At 41.6% G+C, this 19,069-nt stretch overlaps 1 protein-coding gene across 23 annotated transcripts in view; it reads left to right on the top strand.

The window, feature by feature from the left end:
• The window catches only part of ITGB6 (integrin subunit beta 6), a 142,703-nt gene that overhangs the window by 69,737 nt on the left and 53,897 nt on the right, over positions 1-19,069 (top strand). For 11 of the 23 annotated variants that reach the window (XR_016230844.1, XR_016230842.1, XR_016230843.1 and 8 more), the window contains 3 exons: positions 6,834-6,999; positions 8,539-8,700; positions 11,981-12,076. Coding sequence is in view for 17 of the 23 variants with exons in the window: in XM_089328251.1 (XP_089184377.1) it covers positions 6,834-6,999; positions 8,539-8,700; positions 11,981-12,076 (424 nt within the window). In the remaining 6 variants the exon portion in view is untranslated. The remainder of the gene's footprint in view (positions 1-6,833; positions 7,000-8,538; positions 8,701-11,980; positions 12,077-19,069) is intronic. The other 12 variants (XR_016230846.1, XM_089328255.1, XM_089328254.1 and 9 more) reach the window with 3 other exon arrangements.

Below are 19,069 nucleotides of genomic sequence, written 5' to 3' on the forward strand. Positions count from 1 at the left end.
AGTTCCATCTAGAATGACAGTGTGCTACCTCTGCCTCGGGGTGTGTTTAAAATCATCCTTCCTGTTACAGGTACAGATAAGATGCAGTGCAATAACTCCATGGGAGACAATCAGTAGAGAATGTTATCAGGAAAAAAAATTAAAATTAACAAGGTTGGAAAGCTTTGCAAAATTGGCAGCCCAGCATCTTGACCTAATGGTGAGACCCTGTCCTTAATCAAATTTTAGGGAGTAAATCAATAGATGGAAGATCTCTCTCTCTCTCTCTCTCTCTCTCTTTCTCTCTCTCTGCTTTAAATGATAATAAGCTTATTAATCAGGCTTCTAGAAAATGAAAGCAGTATGGCTCTTATGTCACTCTGTCATTCATTCATTCATTGGCTCAACACTAATTTACTGAGCGGCAACTATGTACCAAGCATTGGTAGCACAAACAGAAAGATCTGGTCCGCACTCTCAAAGGAGCAGCAGTTTTCTGGGGGAGCCAGCACATGACATGGCAAGGGGGTGAGTCCCAAGGGGCTTCAGAGGCAGCCCTGGATCAGGCAGCCCTGATTCATCTGGGCACTCATAATGCAGCTGTGGGTGGGTAGGTTCACCCCTCAAGTGTACAGTTGCTTCCTTTATGCTTTTGGAATATCTAGACTGATCACACAGAGTAACTGTAAGGCTTGGCTGAGACAAGGAACAGGAACATCGAGCACTGGGCCTGACCATGAATGATGAGCTCTCAGTAAATAGTAGGTGCTTAGCAGCAACAGAGTGTGCGTGCGGAGAGAGCAGAGCGCCGCACAGGGCACAGCATGTGGGGCCCCAAAGGAAGATCATGTAGTTGATCTCTTGGGGGCTCAGTGAATTCTATTTCCCAAGGGCCCTCCTGTCATTCTTGCTGGCGAAATTTACCATCAGAGTTGCTAAATCGCAAGCTTTTTGTTTTTGTTTTTGTTTTTTCTGCATGGTTATGTTTTCCTTTTCCCTGACTGCCCTAATTCTCTCAGTTTCTCTGTCCAGATAGCACCACTCCTCCCACACAAGCACACACGGATCAAACTAAACCCCAAACGTCAATCTTTTGATTGAACTAAACTTTATAATTATAGCATAAAACCGTCCGTATTAGGAAGACAGTGAGAAGTCAGAGGGAAGAGCCACAGAATTTTTGTGACCTGGGTTTAAGTCATAACCTTGGGCAAACAATGGGCTCTTTGAGCTCGGTCTCTTTCCCTATAAATGGTCATGATAGTGACCCCCTCTCTCCCCAGGGAAACCACAAGAGCTGAATGACTCAGGATATACTAGAGATTCAAAAAAAGTATTAGTTTTCTTCTTTCTCTCACTAACACTTATTAACGTTTCCCTAGTTGCTGGAATCTAGTGGTCCTGAAGCACTTCACATCTCAACCCTGCCTTATACTTAAAAATTAAGATCCCCGAAGCTTTAGTTTACATGGGTTATACTCAAGTGTACCTGTCAATAATCACCATATTAGACAGCAAAGCTGAAAGCAAGTGGAAACATGTGTTGATTCATCTAGTAATTAAAATCAAAAACCCATTGCATACGACTATAACATGCTTTTAATGAAAAATAACTATTATCGAAACAAAAACAACTCAGAAAGTTTTCTGTTCTAAAATAGGGTTGCACTCTCACATTTTCACATTTTTATAAATCTTTTAAGCATCTGCTTTAATAGAACATAGCTGGATCTTGTACCTGCTTCTGCACTTAAAACCGTTGCAATCGTTTTTACTTGAATTCCATGAGGAAAGTCAAACCTCACATAGAAATTTAGTTGGAAAAAAGAGAAGCATCTAACAGCTTTTTCCAGTGACTAAGGACATTCTTCTTTGATATTACACTGAAACAAGACAGGTAAAAGTCAGCCTCAATGTGGAATGAAAAACAATATCAATGCATGCTTCATACTCTGTTACCTTAACATCCATCTCCCTGTCTGTGTATGGCTCTTTTACCAGTGTTTGATTTTGTAATATGATGCTTTGGTCATTTGGAAAATATCGGCTCACAATTCAGAATGTCCAAATTCCATGAGCCAATATTAAAAGCTCAGATTTATCAATATCACCACCAATCTCATTAGAAAAGTCGAAGTATTAGGAAGTACTGGGCATATTGTTAATTGCGTGAGGAGCAGATGAAAAATTTCCAAAGTTATAATTTTGAGTCACCTTGAGCTCTATCATTGGCAGCAAACACTGGTAGGTGTTTACCTTGAATGACAGTCTCACTTTGTTCACGTGGAAGAACACATATGCCCAATACTTAAGCTGGAATAATAGTATGGCTGTCAATCATTCTTTCATATTAAAATGGTGCTTTGTGAAAGAACCAGGTCAGCCCAAGCAATCACATGAATGCTTTTTTCTCTATCAACTTTGTACTTTGGTGTGCGACAAAAATGTTCCATGTATTTTTCCCATGCATGGGAAAAAAAAATCCATGCATTCAAAGATGCAAACTTCATACAATTAATGATGTTTACTACTTCATCAAGGATAATCAAGTGAAACTAGAATTTGTGTTTATTATGGTGAATTCTGGCTGATAAACAAAGAAGAGGACGACGAGTACAGTTTTGCGCTAGTGCAGTTTAGAACTCTTGTTTGGTTTGTGCTGAAGCACCAACAAGTTTATTCACTGCAGCTTTCATATGGTTAGTGCAAGCGACAAGGGAAAGGACAGCTTCGCATTGCTGTGAAATAGTTTGGACTTCAAGGCCTCCAGTGAGGTCTCAGACTCCCACAAGTCTGCACCACACTCTAAAAACCACTCTTTTAATCTAATCTCTAACACCTTTGGAACAGCTGGTTTATTTTCATTGCACAGGGGGTCACTAAAAATTGATTTCACCCTGGAAGAATGCTGAAAGTGCTTTACATTTTTGCTGCTGTCCAAGATACAGAAACAAGCAAACATGTTTTTTTTTTTTTTTATTTACTTTCCTTGAAAGAGTTACACAGAAAGAGAAGGAGAGGCAGAGAGAGAGAGAGAGAGAGAGAGAGAGAGAGAGAGGTCTTCCATCCGATGGTTCACTCCCCAGATGGAGCTGCGCTGATCCGAAGTCAAGGGCCAGGAGCCTCCTCCAGGTCTCCCATGTGGGTGCAGGGGCCCAAGGGCTTGAGCCATCTTCCACTGCTTTCCCAGGCCATAGCAGAGAGTTGGATCGGAAGAGGAGCAGCTGGGACTCGAACTAGCGCCCATACGGGATGCTGGTGCTTCAGGCCAGGGTGTTAACCCACTGCACCACAGCGCCAGCCCCGAGGAATTTTCTTAAAACATCCTTCCACATACGCTGTGACGTTTGTTTAGTAAGGGATTCACTGTAGTTCTGCAAAAGAAGAAACTGAACATCAAATGTACACATAACAATATGAGTAAACTATAGTTTTTTTAATTGCAACTAGTAAGCTCATGTGAAAACACAGACGTAAAGGAGAAAATGGAAATCATTTCTAACCCCACTCAGAAGAAAATGATGTTAGCTTTTGGTCTATATCAGTACAGCTTTATTTTATAGATTTTTTTCAAAATTATAACAAAAACTGAAAATGATATTCCTTTATATTTTGTTTTCTAATTATCCTGCATTTTAAATGCAAACCTATTGTCTAGGGACTCAAAATCAAGTCATTTGGTGAGAAACATCTACTTCCTTCCATTGCTATACCAAGAGAGCATCAAGCAAAGGCAAGCATGTGTTAGAAAAAGGACTGTGACTAAAACAGTGGCTGTCTCCACTCAAAATTCCTGCTGTGACCCATCTCAGACATTTTGCTTTGTTCTAGCTATGGGCTCCCATCAGATGTTTATTATAATTTCATATCCCATTGAGTTATATTAATATAATTATAATTATCTTATTTACAGATGCAAATTTCTTACAAAAGATAGATAGTTCTTTGGCTCTGTGTTATTCTGGTACAATGTGAACCAACAGTCCTGAATAAAAGAAAGAACAATTTCCAAGAATATTTGGAACCGAAGGACAATGGCACACTGAATGCAGTTGTATACTTTTTATCTCACGTACTCTTCCCAGCAACTTTGTGAAATAGGTATTATTGCTATGCCCATTTTATGTATGAGGCCACTGAGACCCACCAGTGTTAATTCACTTGCCCAAGGACAGATAACATTCAGTCCCTCTATTCTAAATATAACACATTTCTACCACTCTACATCTACTTTAAGCTCTTTAGGGTTAATTGGAACAAATGCAAAATTATTGCCTTTAATAGGCTATTTTTAAAAAGCATTAGACTTCTTCCTCCTATCACACTTTAAAATAGCTCTCATACTTGAGGATGGGGGAATTTGTATAAAATGTATTCAAGGTGCATATCCAAAAACATTGTAACCAAAACACATACTACAAAGACAAAATTAATATGATGAGTTCATCAAATTAAATTAGAGAATAAAAATTATCCTAATAAGAAAATGAACAAAGGATATGAGCTGGCAATTGACAAAAATGGGAAGCATAAATCGGCAATAAATACAGACAACAGCTCAATATTAGTAATAATAAAACAAAAATTAAAAATAACATTCAGATGCCATTTTAAACTAAGCAGCTGGCTCAGTTTGGTCTAAATGATGTAGTCTTATCCACTAATCTCAGAAATGGCAACCAATGCTGGTGAAGAAGTTTGTTAGTACAGGTAAAATAGTAACTTAGTTGTTCCCATCAAAAGAGTTTATGTTAAGCAAAGATATGGAATACTTTACACAGATGTATGTAGAGGGATCAGTATATTATTTAATTATAGAAAGATTTTCAAAATAATTTTCAGCAACAGAAAGATGATGAAGTTAACCATGATACATCTCACAAGCATCAAAATGGGTATTTTAATTTTCACCTTCATACTTTTTATATGCAACCCAAATTTTCTTTAATGAACATACGTTATTATTTTAATTAGGAAAAACCATATGATTTCAGGGATATCATCAGCCAAATCCATTATCTGTCCTCAGCTCTGTGCTAGACTCTGTGTGAAGTGAGTTATGTAAGAAACGACACTAATGTTTATTAAGCACTTACTCTGAAAAGCTCATTACACTGTGTGCTTTGCATATTTTATCTCATTCAAGCCTCACAATAACTGCTCTAGGTAGATCTTATCTGCGGCTGGCTTTTTAGATTTTCAATGAAACTTGATGTCTGACATTAAAAATTTCAGAATAAGATTGCCTTCTGAGAGTTATAGTTATGAATAATGAATCAGATAGGAAATATGAAAAGTGACCTGGAAGTGACAGGCTCACTGCTGAGCTGACTACACCAGATAGCTGAACGGCTGAAAAACAGACAGGCCTGGTGGGTTAGGAGATGGCAGAGAAAGAGGGGGTCATGCCGGCAAAAGTGTGGGACACATCCATCCAGGAGCCTTAGGAAGGCACTGCCAGAGTTTCCGGACCTGCTGGCTGCCAGAGCTTCCGAAACTTCTGTTAGCTGAGGGAGTCAAGTGCAGGTAGGGGTTCAGGGGGTCTAGCTAAGGCCCTGAGCATGCATTCTGCAGGTGGCTGTCTTCAGACATCTTGGGGTATGCCATTCAGGCACGAGTCCCCCAGCTCCCTTTGTTCTGAAACTTGGTGGGGGGGAGGGGCGCGTATTGGATTCTGACCTGACAGGAAGAAAATGACTATCATCACAGACACCAGCATTCTGGCCCCAGTGGGAGCATCACCGCTCGGTGTGAAAGAATCCAAGGCATTCTGGTTAGCATAGTCACTTCTCATTATGTGGTAATCACAGTCCATAGACTCTAGGCACTGAATTACCAGAAATTGAACCAATGCTCCTAAGCCTCTGCACACATCATTTTCATCAACCAGTCAAGATACAGCCTTGTTTTGTATGTTTCTGGTTGTAGATAACCTTATAGACAGATATTGTCCTTTCATTAATATTGGACACTCAGACAAGAGTACTACATATCATGCCTGAGCAAAGCTTACCCCACCTGTATTTTCTCCATCAGGCATATCAAAGACATCTTAGGGACACTAAAGAGCACTTCAGCATTATCCTTGGGCAACATTTTAATCAGTGAGATTATCAATAAAAAGCAGAAAAATGAGGGCCAGCATTATGGAGTTGCAGATAAAGACACCACCTGTGATGCCAGCATCCCATACGGGCAACAGTTTATGTCCAGCTGCTCTACTTCTTATCCAGGTCCTTGCTTGATGGCCTGGGAAAAGTAGTGGAAGCTGGTTCAAGTGTTCGGACCCCTGCCACCCATGTGGGGGATCCAGATGAAGCCCCTGGTTCTGGTAGAGTTAGATTCTAGAATCAAGAGCCTTAGTTTGATTTGTGGTTCCTTGGCAGGTAGGGCTGGGCATACAGGAGGAAGAAGACAGGTTCCCCTCTTTCCTTGCTAAAATTTGGCTCATACTTGGTGACAGCTTGAGGTATCAGAGTACAAAGTCATTGTTGTCATCATGTAAACTTAATGATGGATTTTGTTTGGGAAGCAAAAGAAGGTAGTAATTACACACACACAGGAGGGGGAGTCTGACCACCTGATTATCTGTTACCTGAACCGGAGCCAGGAAACGATAGCTCCTATGGTCTAAGTAAGTCATCCGTGAATAGGTGTTGCTAGTCCAGTCAACACCGAAAGGATGAGAGAGAGGTAATGACAACAACCTTAATAATGTGGCTCATGGCCAATTTTCTGTGAGGTCCTTGGGAAAAATTAATCTTCATTTATGGAAATATTGCTAGGCTCTCAGATCTACTAACTGTGTGTACATCATATTTTACCCAGAATATTTTTATGTCTTACTTTTGCAGTAGTATACCATACTTCTGCTTACCTACATTTGGATTCAAGCATATTTTGCCATTGACCAATGATGCTGAAAGATTCAATGTAATTGTGAAGAATCAGAAAATTTCTGCTAATATTGACACACCCGAAGGTGGATTTGATGCAATTATGCAAGCTGCTGTGTGTAAGGTATGCTGAGCACAGCCATGTTTCATGCTGTGACATAAATTTCATTTTTTATTAACAAATCTACTTAGAAAAATGTAGTGAATTTTACTTTCCCTTCAGTCACTATATTTCTAAATTTGTTATTTTTCTTAAAACACAAAATCCGAGGGCAAGCATTTGGCCTAGAGGTTAAGACACCCATGTCTCACACTTGAGTGCCTAGTTTGGATTCGAGGCTCAGGCTCCTGATTCCAACTTCCTCATAATGCAGCCCCCCAGAGGCAGCAGCTGATGATGCAAGTAACTGGGCTCCTGTCACCCACATGGGAGACCTGGATTGAATCCCCAGGTCCCAACTTCGAAATCTTCATTAAATCATTTTTGAGGCTGTTGTGAGCATTAGGGGAGTGAACCAGCAAATGGGAGTACTATCTGTCTCTCTGTCTTTCAAATAAATAAATAGCTATTATGAAAAAAACCTGAATTTTAAATTCAACCAAATTGTAATGGAGACCAATTTTTATGACTAATACTTGAATAGTCTAAAATTGTAATAGTGTTGGGAAAACTGTTGCGTGAGCAATTTTTAAAGACCAAAATTAGATTAATTTTTGGCTTATACATGGTAAAAAAATAAAGAGCAGAACATTAATGAAAAAAGTTAAAATGCATGGTATTAGTATTAGTGTACACCTATACAGATGATTATATATCTAATGTTTTGAACCAATGAAATAAACATCAGAAGTCACCCTATCTCTACAATATCACAGGAACCCTTGACTATCTAACAAGTATCCACAAGAATGATTGCCTTGTCTTTAAACAATAGCTCTTCATAGTTAATATCAGGAAACAGAGCAGAAGCTCTGAGAAGGTAGGGGGAGGGGCAAAGAATTAGAGGAGGAAGGAAAAGGATAAGGTGGGATGGAGCAGCCAGGATGAGCTTCTGCCCAACTAGTTCCTGGACTAATCTTAATTAAAGGGAGAGCTCTGCTAAGGCACAGACAGCAGACAATCTTAATTAGCAGGACCTTGGAGCCATCCTTTGATAAGCAATTCTTATCCTTGTATTAGGTTTATAATTCTTGGATGACATCATCAGAAAGAGAAATCTATGCCTAAATGTTGGGCGACATTTTAATGAAACAAGCTTCCCTCGAGTTTATTTTGCATTGCATTCTGACTCACTTTGCTTCAGCTTGCATTTGGATTTATCTGCAACCTCCTTACCCCTTCTTCTCATTTTTTGGTAACTGAAAGCTGGACCATGGAAATAATTAACTATGTAAAAGTTAAGATCAACTGAATACTGATTATAGTGGAACAATTTTTTCTGAAGCGTAAATCATCTGAAAATGTTAGCCTGGAAAAAGCAAATGTCACAGAATTTCATGTTTTTAATATATTATTATAATCAACTCATATTAGACAAAAAAAAGCCTAAAATAGATAGAACAGCAATATTTTTAAATAATCTGAATGTGTCCAAGCATAGTTGACCCACGCTTAAGAAATACCTGCCTATCCTCAGTGCCACTCACTTCTTTCTCACTGTAGGAAAAAATCGGTTGGCGGAACGACTCCCTCCACCTCCTGGTCTTCGTAAGTGATGCTGATTCTCATTTCGGAATGGACAGCAAACTGGCAGGCATTGTCATTCCTAACGACGGGCTCTGTCACTTGGACAGCAAGAATGAATACTCCATGTCAACGGTCTTGGTATGTATAACCTGCACTGTGTGCTGTTTGGGGGGTCACGGGGAGGCAAACATTGCTGTAACACAACAAGGAATACACACTTGGTGAGAGCGGTGCACATATTCTAATCTGGAAAGAACAAATTGCTCCTTTCTCAATTTTCACCACATTAGAGGTTCCTCCCAGACCCAGGTGGGTGGTGAGGCTATGAGAACTCTGATCTCCTCTGGCTCATGCCATCCCAGAAACTCCAAAACTTCTAGAGGGCGTGGGGCCAGCAAATAGAAATACAGGCAGCTCATTCTGTCTGAATCACAGCCCAAGAAGGATGGCCCAGAGCAGGACGGTAACACCAAAGGGCTGCCGTCAATGGTGATCCTGAAATCATACCATGCTTCCATGCACAACGGGCTTCCACGGGAAACCAACACTCAGGTACTGCTGGGTTGGTGGCCAGGAACATTTGGCTTGTTTTCTGTCATTTAAAAAATGCCAGTGACGTTCCAAGAAAAAAGCCCATCTGACTTTTGTAAAACAAGGTATAAATGCAGGGCTCTCTGGCTGCCTGATCTCCTCCAGTTCTCGGTAGAACCCCAGGTAGTCAGGTTTTCCCTGAACAGATTAGGAAGTCACTGCACTGGTGCACATCTATTTCCTCTGTCTGGAACACCCACCCGTTCCACCTGCTGGGAAACTCCTAACTATCCTTTAAAACCCAGTTCCATCATTTCTGCCTCCAGGAAGCCTTCCTTGGCCTCCACCAGGCCCCAGTGCTTCCATGCATCGCTTCTTCACATTCACTCATAGAGGTCCTCTTGAAAATCTCCGCGTGGGAATGTGCCAGTGACATCACCTGTGTTTCTCTGCTGCACACTCCTCAGGGCCACACTGTTGGTCTGTTTCCTGATAGCACAGTGCATGGAGCACAGTGGGTGTCCACTAGTGTTTGAAATAGAAATGAATTATGAAGCAGCAACCTGGGAAGGTCATATTATCCCTCACATAACACTTGGGAAAATAAGGTTCATAGAATTTGTGACTTCTTAAAATGACTCTCTTGTAGAAGTGTATATAGGAGTGAGAGAGACTCAAAATTCTAATGCCAACTGGAAAAATTATTTCCCTCAAACTCTAATAGTTTATAAATTACTCACTATCACTCCTTGACCTAAATTTCTAAGTTTCAACAAGAATATTTTCCCTTAGGTGTTCATCAGTAGTATTTTCCAAACATTAAGTTCTTTAATCACATAATCTGCCTTTTTGTATTACAACTTCAGTAAGGATAGGCACATTTTGTCTTTTAGTCAAAGAAGGGCAGGAAACTGTGAGAAATGGATTGCTCTCTCATGATTTTTTTTTTTTTTTTTTTGGTTTGCAAACTTTTCAAACATCCTATAAAAGACCTCTTGAAAACAGCAAGATCATGGAAGCCAATGCTCCTGTTGCCTAACTGATCTTCCCAGCTAGTAAACAAATCAGGGTCACCACAAGCGGACAGGAGCCATGGGCCATTTCTGTGCCTCCCTGGATTCTTTGAGCACTTTCTATGTACTCGACACGAGGCTAGATTCCTGGAGCCACCCAATACTAGAACAAGGTTCCTCGTCCTGAACTTACAATGTAATTGCAGGGATCAAACGGACAGATCTGATTCAAATAGAAAGGCAAATGTTAGGTGAATTTTATGGTGTAATCTTGGCCACACACATACAGAGAGAGAGAGAGAGAGAAAGTTGAAAGGTGCAGGAATATGTGGAGAGGAATGGCCAGCATCAGAGGGATTTAGGCTTTGGGTGAAGGATGTTTAACGTTTGGGCAGTTGGAAAGCAGAGGCAACTGCACATGTCAAACTCAGGAAGATGTACAGTACCTGATGTCTTGATGTCTCTCCTAATAAAACCCAAATGTGATGGGAAACACATATTACTCAGCCACAGGTGCAGTTGGATAACCTCCCTGAGTATTTTAGGTAAAGTTATGCCTGTCTCTTCACTTGAACTTTGCACTTAAAGAAGACTTTGGATAAGGTATGAACACCACATTAGTGTACAGGAGGGCTTCTTTATCAGTGTCCCTTTATTTTGGCTGAGTTTCGTAGTGACTGACATATTCATAGTTTAATTATTTATAGGCCACTCCCTTTTTATACAGTATCCACATTTGGACTCCCATGATGACAAATGTGCTCCATGCTTTCCAGATGTGGAAAGTAAAGTCCATCTTCAAATGTGATAATCAATGACTTTATTCTTTAATTTCTTTCAGTTGGCACAAATGTGTCAATGGGATAGAAGAGCAAAGTATTTTCAATTGTCTCATGAAAATATCACAGGAGCCTATACAAACACTTTGAGATATTAAAAAGGTGATAAGGCCAAACCTGAGAACGAACACAGGAATACCTCACACCAGACAATGGAAATTGTAGCAGTGTCATTCCTCAGCACACTGTCCTTCCCACCACCTTCATGCCTCCTCATCCAATTCCAGGATGAGTTTCAGAACTGCAAGAGCCACTCCCGTCGCTTGCATCATGGTCTGACTGCCCTTCCCTCAACTATAGCATTTCTAGTCTGCTGATAAGGACACCTACAAGAAGAAGCACTTCTCTACCCAGGGAAGCATGACACACTCTAAGTCTTTAAATACATTTCAAGTCATCTGCCTACAAGTGACAGAGCTTAATATGCCACTTGGACAGGAACTCTGTTAAGACTAGGTGGGGCCAGCGCCATGGCTCACTTGCCTAATCCTCCACCTGCAGCGCTGACACCCCGGGTTCTAGTCCCAGCTGGGGCGCCAGGTACTAGTCCCGGTTGCTCCTCTTCCAGTCCAGCTCTCTGCTGCGGGCTGGAAGGGCAGTGGAGGATGAAGTGCTTGTGTCCCTGCACCCGCATGGGAGACTGGGAGGAAGTACCTGGCTCCTGGCTTCGGATCGGCGCAGCGCTGGCCATAGTGGCCATTAGGGGAGTGAACCAACGGAAGGAAGACCTTTCTCTCTGTCTCTCTCTCACTGTCTATAACTGTCTCTCTCTCTCTCTCACTGTCTAACTCTGCCTGTCAAAAAAAAAATAAAAATAAAATAAAATAAAATAAAATAAAAAAAGACTAGGTGGACTTACTGGATTTAGGAAATAATTATTAAACCAACTAAATGAATAATGATAATTCTACAAGTAATGCCTGTGAGCACTGAGATGCCAAACTCAGTGAAGTATCTTGGAAATAAATATTGCTTGCTTTATTTTATTTTACAAGCTATTATCAAGATAATACTTAAAGTCTATGTTGACTTTAGGAATATCCAACGATTGGACAACTCATTGATAAACTGGTACAAAACAATGTGCTCCTGATCTTTGCTGTAACCCAAGAACAAGTTCATCTGTATGAGGTAAGCAAACATGATTTGAGAAATTCCTTCAGGGAGATTATGTGTTGTGAAATTTTAAGGCTAGCTCTCTGAGCTGAACACACAGGAAGGTCATTAGATAACCACTAACACATATCAGATACACTGGGCATGTGGCAAAGTGGAGGCATTTACTGCTTGCAATCTAGACCATAATCATGAAGGTGGAAAATAATAGGGGGATAGATATGGTGGAACAAGGAAGAATTATTATGGAAATGAAAAAGATGAGTTGGAAGACAGTACCAATAAACAGAGGGCCTTCTACTTACAGAAATAGGAGTCTATCTCCTTTTGATATTTCATTTGATGAGAAGGGAGTCAAAGGAACACAGAGAAAATCATGGGAATGGAGGGAGAATAGATTTTAAATTCTCTGACATTTGCAAATTAGATACATAGAAAAGACACATGTAGAGGCACAACTCAAGCAATTGAGAAAATCAAAGGAAAATCCTTGTTAAATTGGGCCAAACAATGATTTCTCCATTAAAGTAAACTGATGTACAATTTAGGAGTCTGGAAAGAAACGCCCATTGTCAAGAGGGCACCATTCCATGAAATTAAATGTATGAACCACACTGTGTAGACTGTAGGGGGAAGGAGCAAACAGAAGACTTCTATGGTTTCTGCCTAGCCTATCAAAGATGATACATCAAAATGCTACGGGTCAGGCTACTCACAAATAATCTACCCCTTACCCACTGTTCAAGAGAAGTAAGGCGTCGTTAGCATGGGCCCTACAAAATGTAGAGAAATGCAATGGTCTGCACTCCTAATAGAAGCTTCAAATACTCTTAAAGGCAGTCTGCTCCACCATTGCTTTTAAAAGGCCCTCTTCACTCGTTTGGTGACTTTTTCAGTGCTCATGAAACTCAGATTATTTCACAGAAGGCTCTGATTAAATGCTACTCACTGCTGAGGACAGTGCAGCCCACGGACTTCAATCAAGTTCTGTGGAAAGGGTCCAGGAGGAGATGCTATCTTGCATGCTTAATGAGAGGAGGATATTGTACCCCCAGGTGCCTTCTGTACAAACCAACCAAGTCCCCTACAGTCCAGCTTCACTCTCGAGCCCTTTGTTCTACCCAGAGATCATGTGGGTTCACCTGATCCAGGCGTTTTCTCAAGGCTTTTTAATATAGGATACTTGTTCCCAGTAGTTTTTAAGTAGTAGAGCTGCAGGAAAGATTCAAATAAAAAACACCTGCAAGTACAATAGCCCGCCTATTCTGTCTTTGATCCTCATGGCTGGAGGAGAGGACCCCAGGAGTCACAACACCTCCTCCACAGCGGCGATCCCGCTTGGAGGGGAAGGGAGAGTCACAGGGAACTTTTCGAAGGGCAGTCCGGGGAAGCTGACCGATGATCAAGAACACACACCCCCATAACTCACTCTGTAATAGTCTTGAGACTCACAACTCATTTGTACGCCTCCCTCAAACTGCTATTAAAAAGGCAGAGGAAGATGAAAAATAACTCCGCGGCAAAACAGAATCCGTTGGAGGTAAGCTGTTGCATCCGCAGTACCCCGGTGCTAAAGACAGGATCGTTTCCAAGGAAAACGCCAGATTAAAGGCTGCCTCTAATGTTACAGCAGGGCATTTATTCTGCCTGCCTACTAATCTCATTAGGAGGCGACTCTATGTTCTGTCGTGATCCATGGTCTGTACCAAGCGGGCTCCACTCACTTCAAAGGGACATTTTCCGGGAGCCGTGCAGGGGAGCGGGTCAGCGGTTTCTCTCTGCTCTGGTCATCTCGGTATTTTATTTTTGTACGCGTGGGCTCATCGTTGCACCTGCAGCAGCGGGGGCAGGTGGCAGCCCAGGGTGAAGGTAATGACAGCAACAGTGCGTTTCCCTGTGGGCTTCACGCAGCCTGCAAATGCTGATCTCTTGTTTCATTGATAATGAAAACCGAAAATAGACCAATAATGGCTTGTGTTGCCTTTCCATTTAAAACTCATAGAAGGAGGCCGGGGTGTGCTGGGATCCCCTGCAACCCGATGTTTGGAGAGCTATGATAGAAGGAACATAACTACTGAAGAATCATTGAACAATAAAACCAGTGATAGGAAAAATACAGCAACTGAGTGGTTAGACCTAATGGAAATTCCAGAAGGAAAATTATTCAGCAGAGTTGTATGTTGAGCATAGTTATGGGCACGCACAGCAGGCAGTAGATGGGTTACGTTCAATGTCAGCCCTATGTAGAAGCAAATAAGATTTATGTTGCATGCTCACGGCATGCAGGGAAATTGAACTTTTTTTTTTTTTTTTAAGTAATTTGGTAAGATGCTGTAGACAGCCCAGGTGGGTGGTAGTGCTGTTGTAACCAAGATGCACAAACAACAGAAAAGATAAAGTAAGCAGTTCTGCCTTCGGTTCAGTGTGACTACAGTGTGCACCCAGACTCCAGCAAAGACATGATTTTCAACAAAGTTATTATTATGAATAGCTTCCTGTTTGTCCAATTACAGGGTTCAAAACATAATGATAGATAATCGGCTGAGCAGTGGGTAGTATATTACATTCTAGTGCTAAATATCATTTTGAATCAGGATTCAATCACGCAAGATAAAAAAAAATTGTATCTCCTCTGTTGTTTTTAAACGTTGACTGCTCATTTACATTAAGATAGTATCAGGCTACTAACCCCCCACTGTCTAATTTGACTAGTCTTTCCTTTCCAGGGAGATGGTGAGATAAAAAGCAAGGTTCTTCACCATACTGTTAAGCCCTATTATTAATCACCTTGGGTTATTTGCAAAAACTTTAAAATACCCTGTATCTTTTCAAAATGTTTACATCTGGCTGGAGAAGACAACTTTTGTGAAGTTAATTACAATAATTATGATAAGACCTGGTATTTATGATGTCATGCTGAAACATAGCACTTAGAAAGTAAACAAAAACTAGATCTGTGGGGATACTTCCAGTGCACTCACCAGTGTCTGCGACCACTGAGTGATGTCCCCATGGTGAGTAGGACAGCATGGTGTAGCGACAGCACAAAGGCCAAGGGGAAAAGCAGGATTTTATACCACCACGGGGGCTTTTCCTCTGGAGACAAACACCCTTAATTATTAGCTCTTTGAGGAGATCAGTGGGTTTTGCTCAACTTTCTTTTCATCTTTTAAGCCAATTACTGATCACAGTAAATTCTCAGGAAACATTTATTATTTCTTTAAATCTAAAAATTTCAATATTTATTTATCTGAAAGGCAGAGAGGTAGAGAAAGGAATGGAAACAGACCACAAAAAAAAAAAAAAAAAAAAAAAAAAAAAACTTCCATCCGCTTCCAGTCACTGCAGCAGCCGGGCCAGCCTGAAGCCAGGGGCTCTGTCCGGCTCTCCCACGTGGGTGACAAGGACTCAAATACATGAGCCATTACCTGCTGCCTCCCAGGGTGCACATTCGCAAGAAGTTGGAACTGGAAGTGGGGCTGGGACTCGAACCCAGGGACTCCAATGTGAATGCAGGCGTCTCATGGGGTGTCTTAACCACTATGCCAAATGTCTGCTCTACTATTTATTGAATGAATAAGAAGGTACAATAAGAGCACCTCATCTTTTCTGAAATTGACATTCTAAACAGGGACTTGGAGTTGTGTGTTAAAAATACACGTTAGGGTTGAGGAAGGCCATTCACAGTGAGCAGGTGGAGCCGGAAGTGGAGCAGCTGGGATTTATCAACAGGCACCCCTAGGAGATACCAGCGTCCCAGGCTGCGGCTTCGCCCACTGCTCCATGAGATCACGCCTCTGGAGGAGCGCCACGGCCTGCTGAGTGGGCCCCGAGAGGAAACTGAACTACTTGCTCTTCTGATAGACTGATGCTTGTTGGACCTAAAAACAAGCATAAAGAGTAGCTGCGACATGAAGGAACTTCAAAAAGTTGGTGGAAAAAATGAAATTAAAATATCTTTATTTTGGTGAAAAATCTTTGGAAATTGACCCTAGAGTTCCTTCATATGTAACAAGCCTGATGTTCTTGTGTGGCTTGTGAAAATATACACGTTTCAATTTTCCAGGATCAATAACCCAGTTTTAGTTGGCTTCTTTTTTCTTCTTACTCTTTTAAGCCTTTCACTACAGCAAGAGAGGAAAGGAGGCAGGGAAAATAAGAGGGAGAAAAAATAAAAATTGGACCCCTTTGCTATTTTTAGCCTATTCTCTTACTGTTCTATGGCATTTGTGTGAGAGAGTGGTCCCATCCACTGGCACACTCCTCAAAGGCCCACAGTAACCTGAACTGTATCAGGGTGAAGCTGGAGCCCCAGTGTCTGTGACCCTGGAGGGTCTCCACAGGCATTTAGTTAGCTGCCAGGTAGCCAATTTTAGGGAATGGTCTATGAAGTTGTTATTTAGCCTGTCAATCCCATCCTGTAATGGGATATTCCTAACTCACGATTTTTATGAAAATAAAATCATCTGGGAATAAAAAGACTACTTCTGGATTACAAGACATTTCCAGAGACTTCCTAAATTGCTCTTAATTCAAATGCAATGGAAAGGATTTTTATTTCTCCTTAAATAATGGTATCTGGGAACAAAGGCAGGACAGCCCACTGCCGACACCTTCCTCATTAATGAAAATATCCCTCTGAGAGGCAGGACCCGGAAACAGAACCCATGCTTTCAGAATATCAGGCAGAGTTGTTAGGAGACTTTTCCAGACTAATGAAGAAATCTCAACCACGAAGAATCAGCAATAGTCACCCCACAGATCACACCCAGAACTTTGCTTCTAGAGAACAGAAAGAAAATAAACACAAAGGGAAACAGGGCCTTAATGAGATGCCTACTAGGTCAACCCAGGTAGAAATATAAAATGGAATTTCGTGACTACAAGATCTACATGTTTCAAGAATCACACAACACCTGGAATTCCTAGAGTATGCTACTGACTGCACAGTCATTTATTCATTCATCAAACATTTCATGAGCAACACTCATGAGCCAGGCCAGAGTTTGTGACCACGGAACAGACTAAGACACAGTGATTTCCTCAAGACATCTCCTAGAGCACTAGCCAACCAGCAAATAGGTGATTTGCCTGAAAACCAAAATGGGTGTGTTCTAGAGATTGTGTTCTGGGAGAGACCCCAGGGCAGAGTTTTGCAGAGGGGCCAGGATTTTCATGGCTGCTGTTGTTTGTACTCATTTATCTTCAACATCTTTGTTAGAGGGAGCAGTCAATTAATTTGCAATCTAATTTGATGCTAACAGTGTCACAGTGTTGAACCAAATTCTTCACTTCATTGGGGTGAAAACTGACAGCCAGGATGATCTGCAGCCATGACAGCGATAGCAATGGGGTAACAAGGAAAGTCAGCCAAGAGCTTGTTAGGTGACAATCTGGAGCTTAACTCGACATGCTGATTTTATCATGCAACCTCCATCTCAGGGCTACAGAACCCAGGTAAGCGAGTTGCTTATGAGAGGCAGGATTTGAATTCTGACCATCTGAGTCTCTAACCTCAACACTGAGATAAGTAGTGATGGATCTGCTGTCATGAAAGAATATGCTAATGGCTAACCATTAGACCACCAGAGAAACAGCCTTTTAAATAAAGCAACCCACCTTAAAAAAATTCCCTTGGAATGCCTAGACCAAGGGTGGATTGGAGCTGCCTGAGATAGGAATCAATAGATGAATTATTTTTGTTCTATTTTTTTTAAATCAGAGTCACATAGAGAGAGGGAGGGATGGAGAGGTCTGCCATCCGCTGTTTCACTCCCCAGAGGACCACAACAGCCATTTTTCTGTGTTGGTCCAGGTTGTCATCTGAAACAGTTGTATCAATTATGCTCCCATCAGCAATGCAGTGCTGAAGTGTGGTCAAAGCAAAACAAAAGTTTGAATTACTCTTTTTCTGATTATAAATTAGTACATATTATTTGCCAGAGGGTGGGGGTACAAAAAAACACAAGGAAGAAATCAAAGCTCCTAAATTCCCCACTCAGACTTGGTCACTAACCACTGTTGACATTTGAGCATAGCATCTCCTCTGTCCTCTTCCTTTTCATACAATATACATATCTTAACGTATTCAGCATCTTACTACACATATTAAGTACATTCAAAAATTTTTTAATTTGTTTATATAACTTTATAATCTTAAAAGGCATAAAATTAAATTACATGTAGTTTTTGTTGGGAGCAACCCGGACTGGACTGAGTTACTGGAATTAAGACTTATTCTATGCATCTGCTCTCCCACAATATGGCGCTGGGAGAGGAGGAAACAGCTTCTACACAGCTGCCTCTCACCAACTTGACAAGCTGCAGGACCTGCTCCTGATTGGAGGAGAGCAGCGTACTCGGCGTGTGGGCAGCCAAGTTAGGATTGGCGGAGGAGGACTATAAAGGAGGAGAGAGACGGCATGCACGAGGAACATCTAAGGGGAACACCTATGCAGCCCCCGAGAGAGCCGGGCGGTGGTGTGCCTCTCCCCCGCGGAAGTGGGGAATGTGGCAGGGGGAACCGCCCTTCCACGGAGGTGGAAGGACCGGCAGCAAACCCGGGAAGGGCCGAGCAGACGAAAGAACAGCGCAGGGTCCTGTGTCGTTCCTCCACGAAGACGGGGAGCGACATAATGGTGCCGTGACTCGGATATGAAGCCTAGGCAGGGTTTGGTGTCGTTCCTCCACGAAGAGGGGGAGCGACAGTTTTGCAACACTTTTAGTGACAAAAAATAATGTTAGATGAAAGCAAGAACACCCTACAAAATTCTGAGCCTCTGCTTGCCATATTTATAGGATGTCTGCTTTCAAATAAAAGCAAACTAACCCACTTCCACAAGCAGCCCTCAGACTTGCCCAGGTCTTCTAACCTGTCGGGTTGCTTTTTCTTGCATATCCACATGCTCTTTGGTTATTGTTTTCCATGTTCATGTGACGACTTTAATAGGACCCACACGTGATTTCTATTAGTATTTCCTTATCCCCAAAAGCAGCCCCTTAGTGAGC

Source organism: Oryctolagus cuniculus, chromosome 3 (assembly GCF_051225735.1).
Source record: "Oryctolagus cuniculus isolate XC-2025 breed Fujian yellow rabbit chromosome 3, ASM5122573v1, whole genome shotgun sequence".
NCBI classification, from domain to species: Eukaryota; Metazoa; Chordata; class Mammalia; order Lagomorpha; family Leporidae; genus Oryctolagus; species Oryctolagus cuniculus.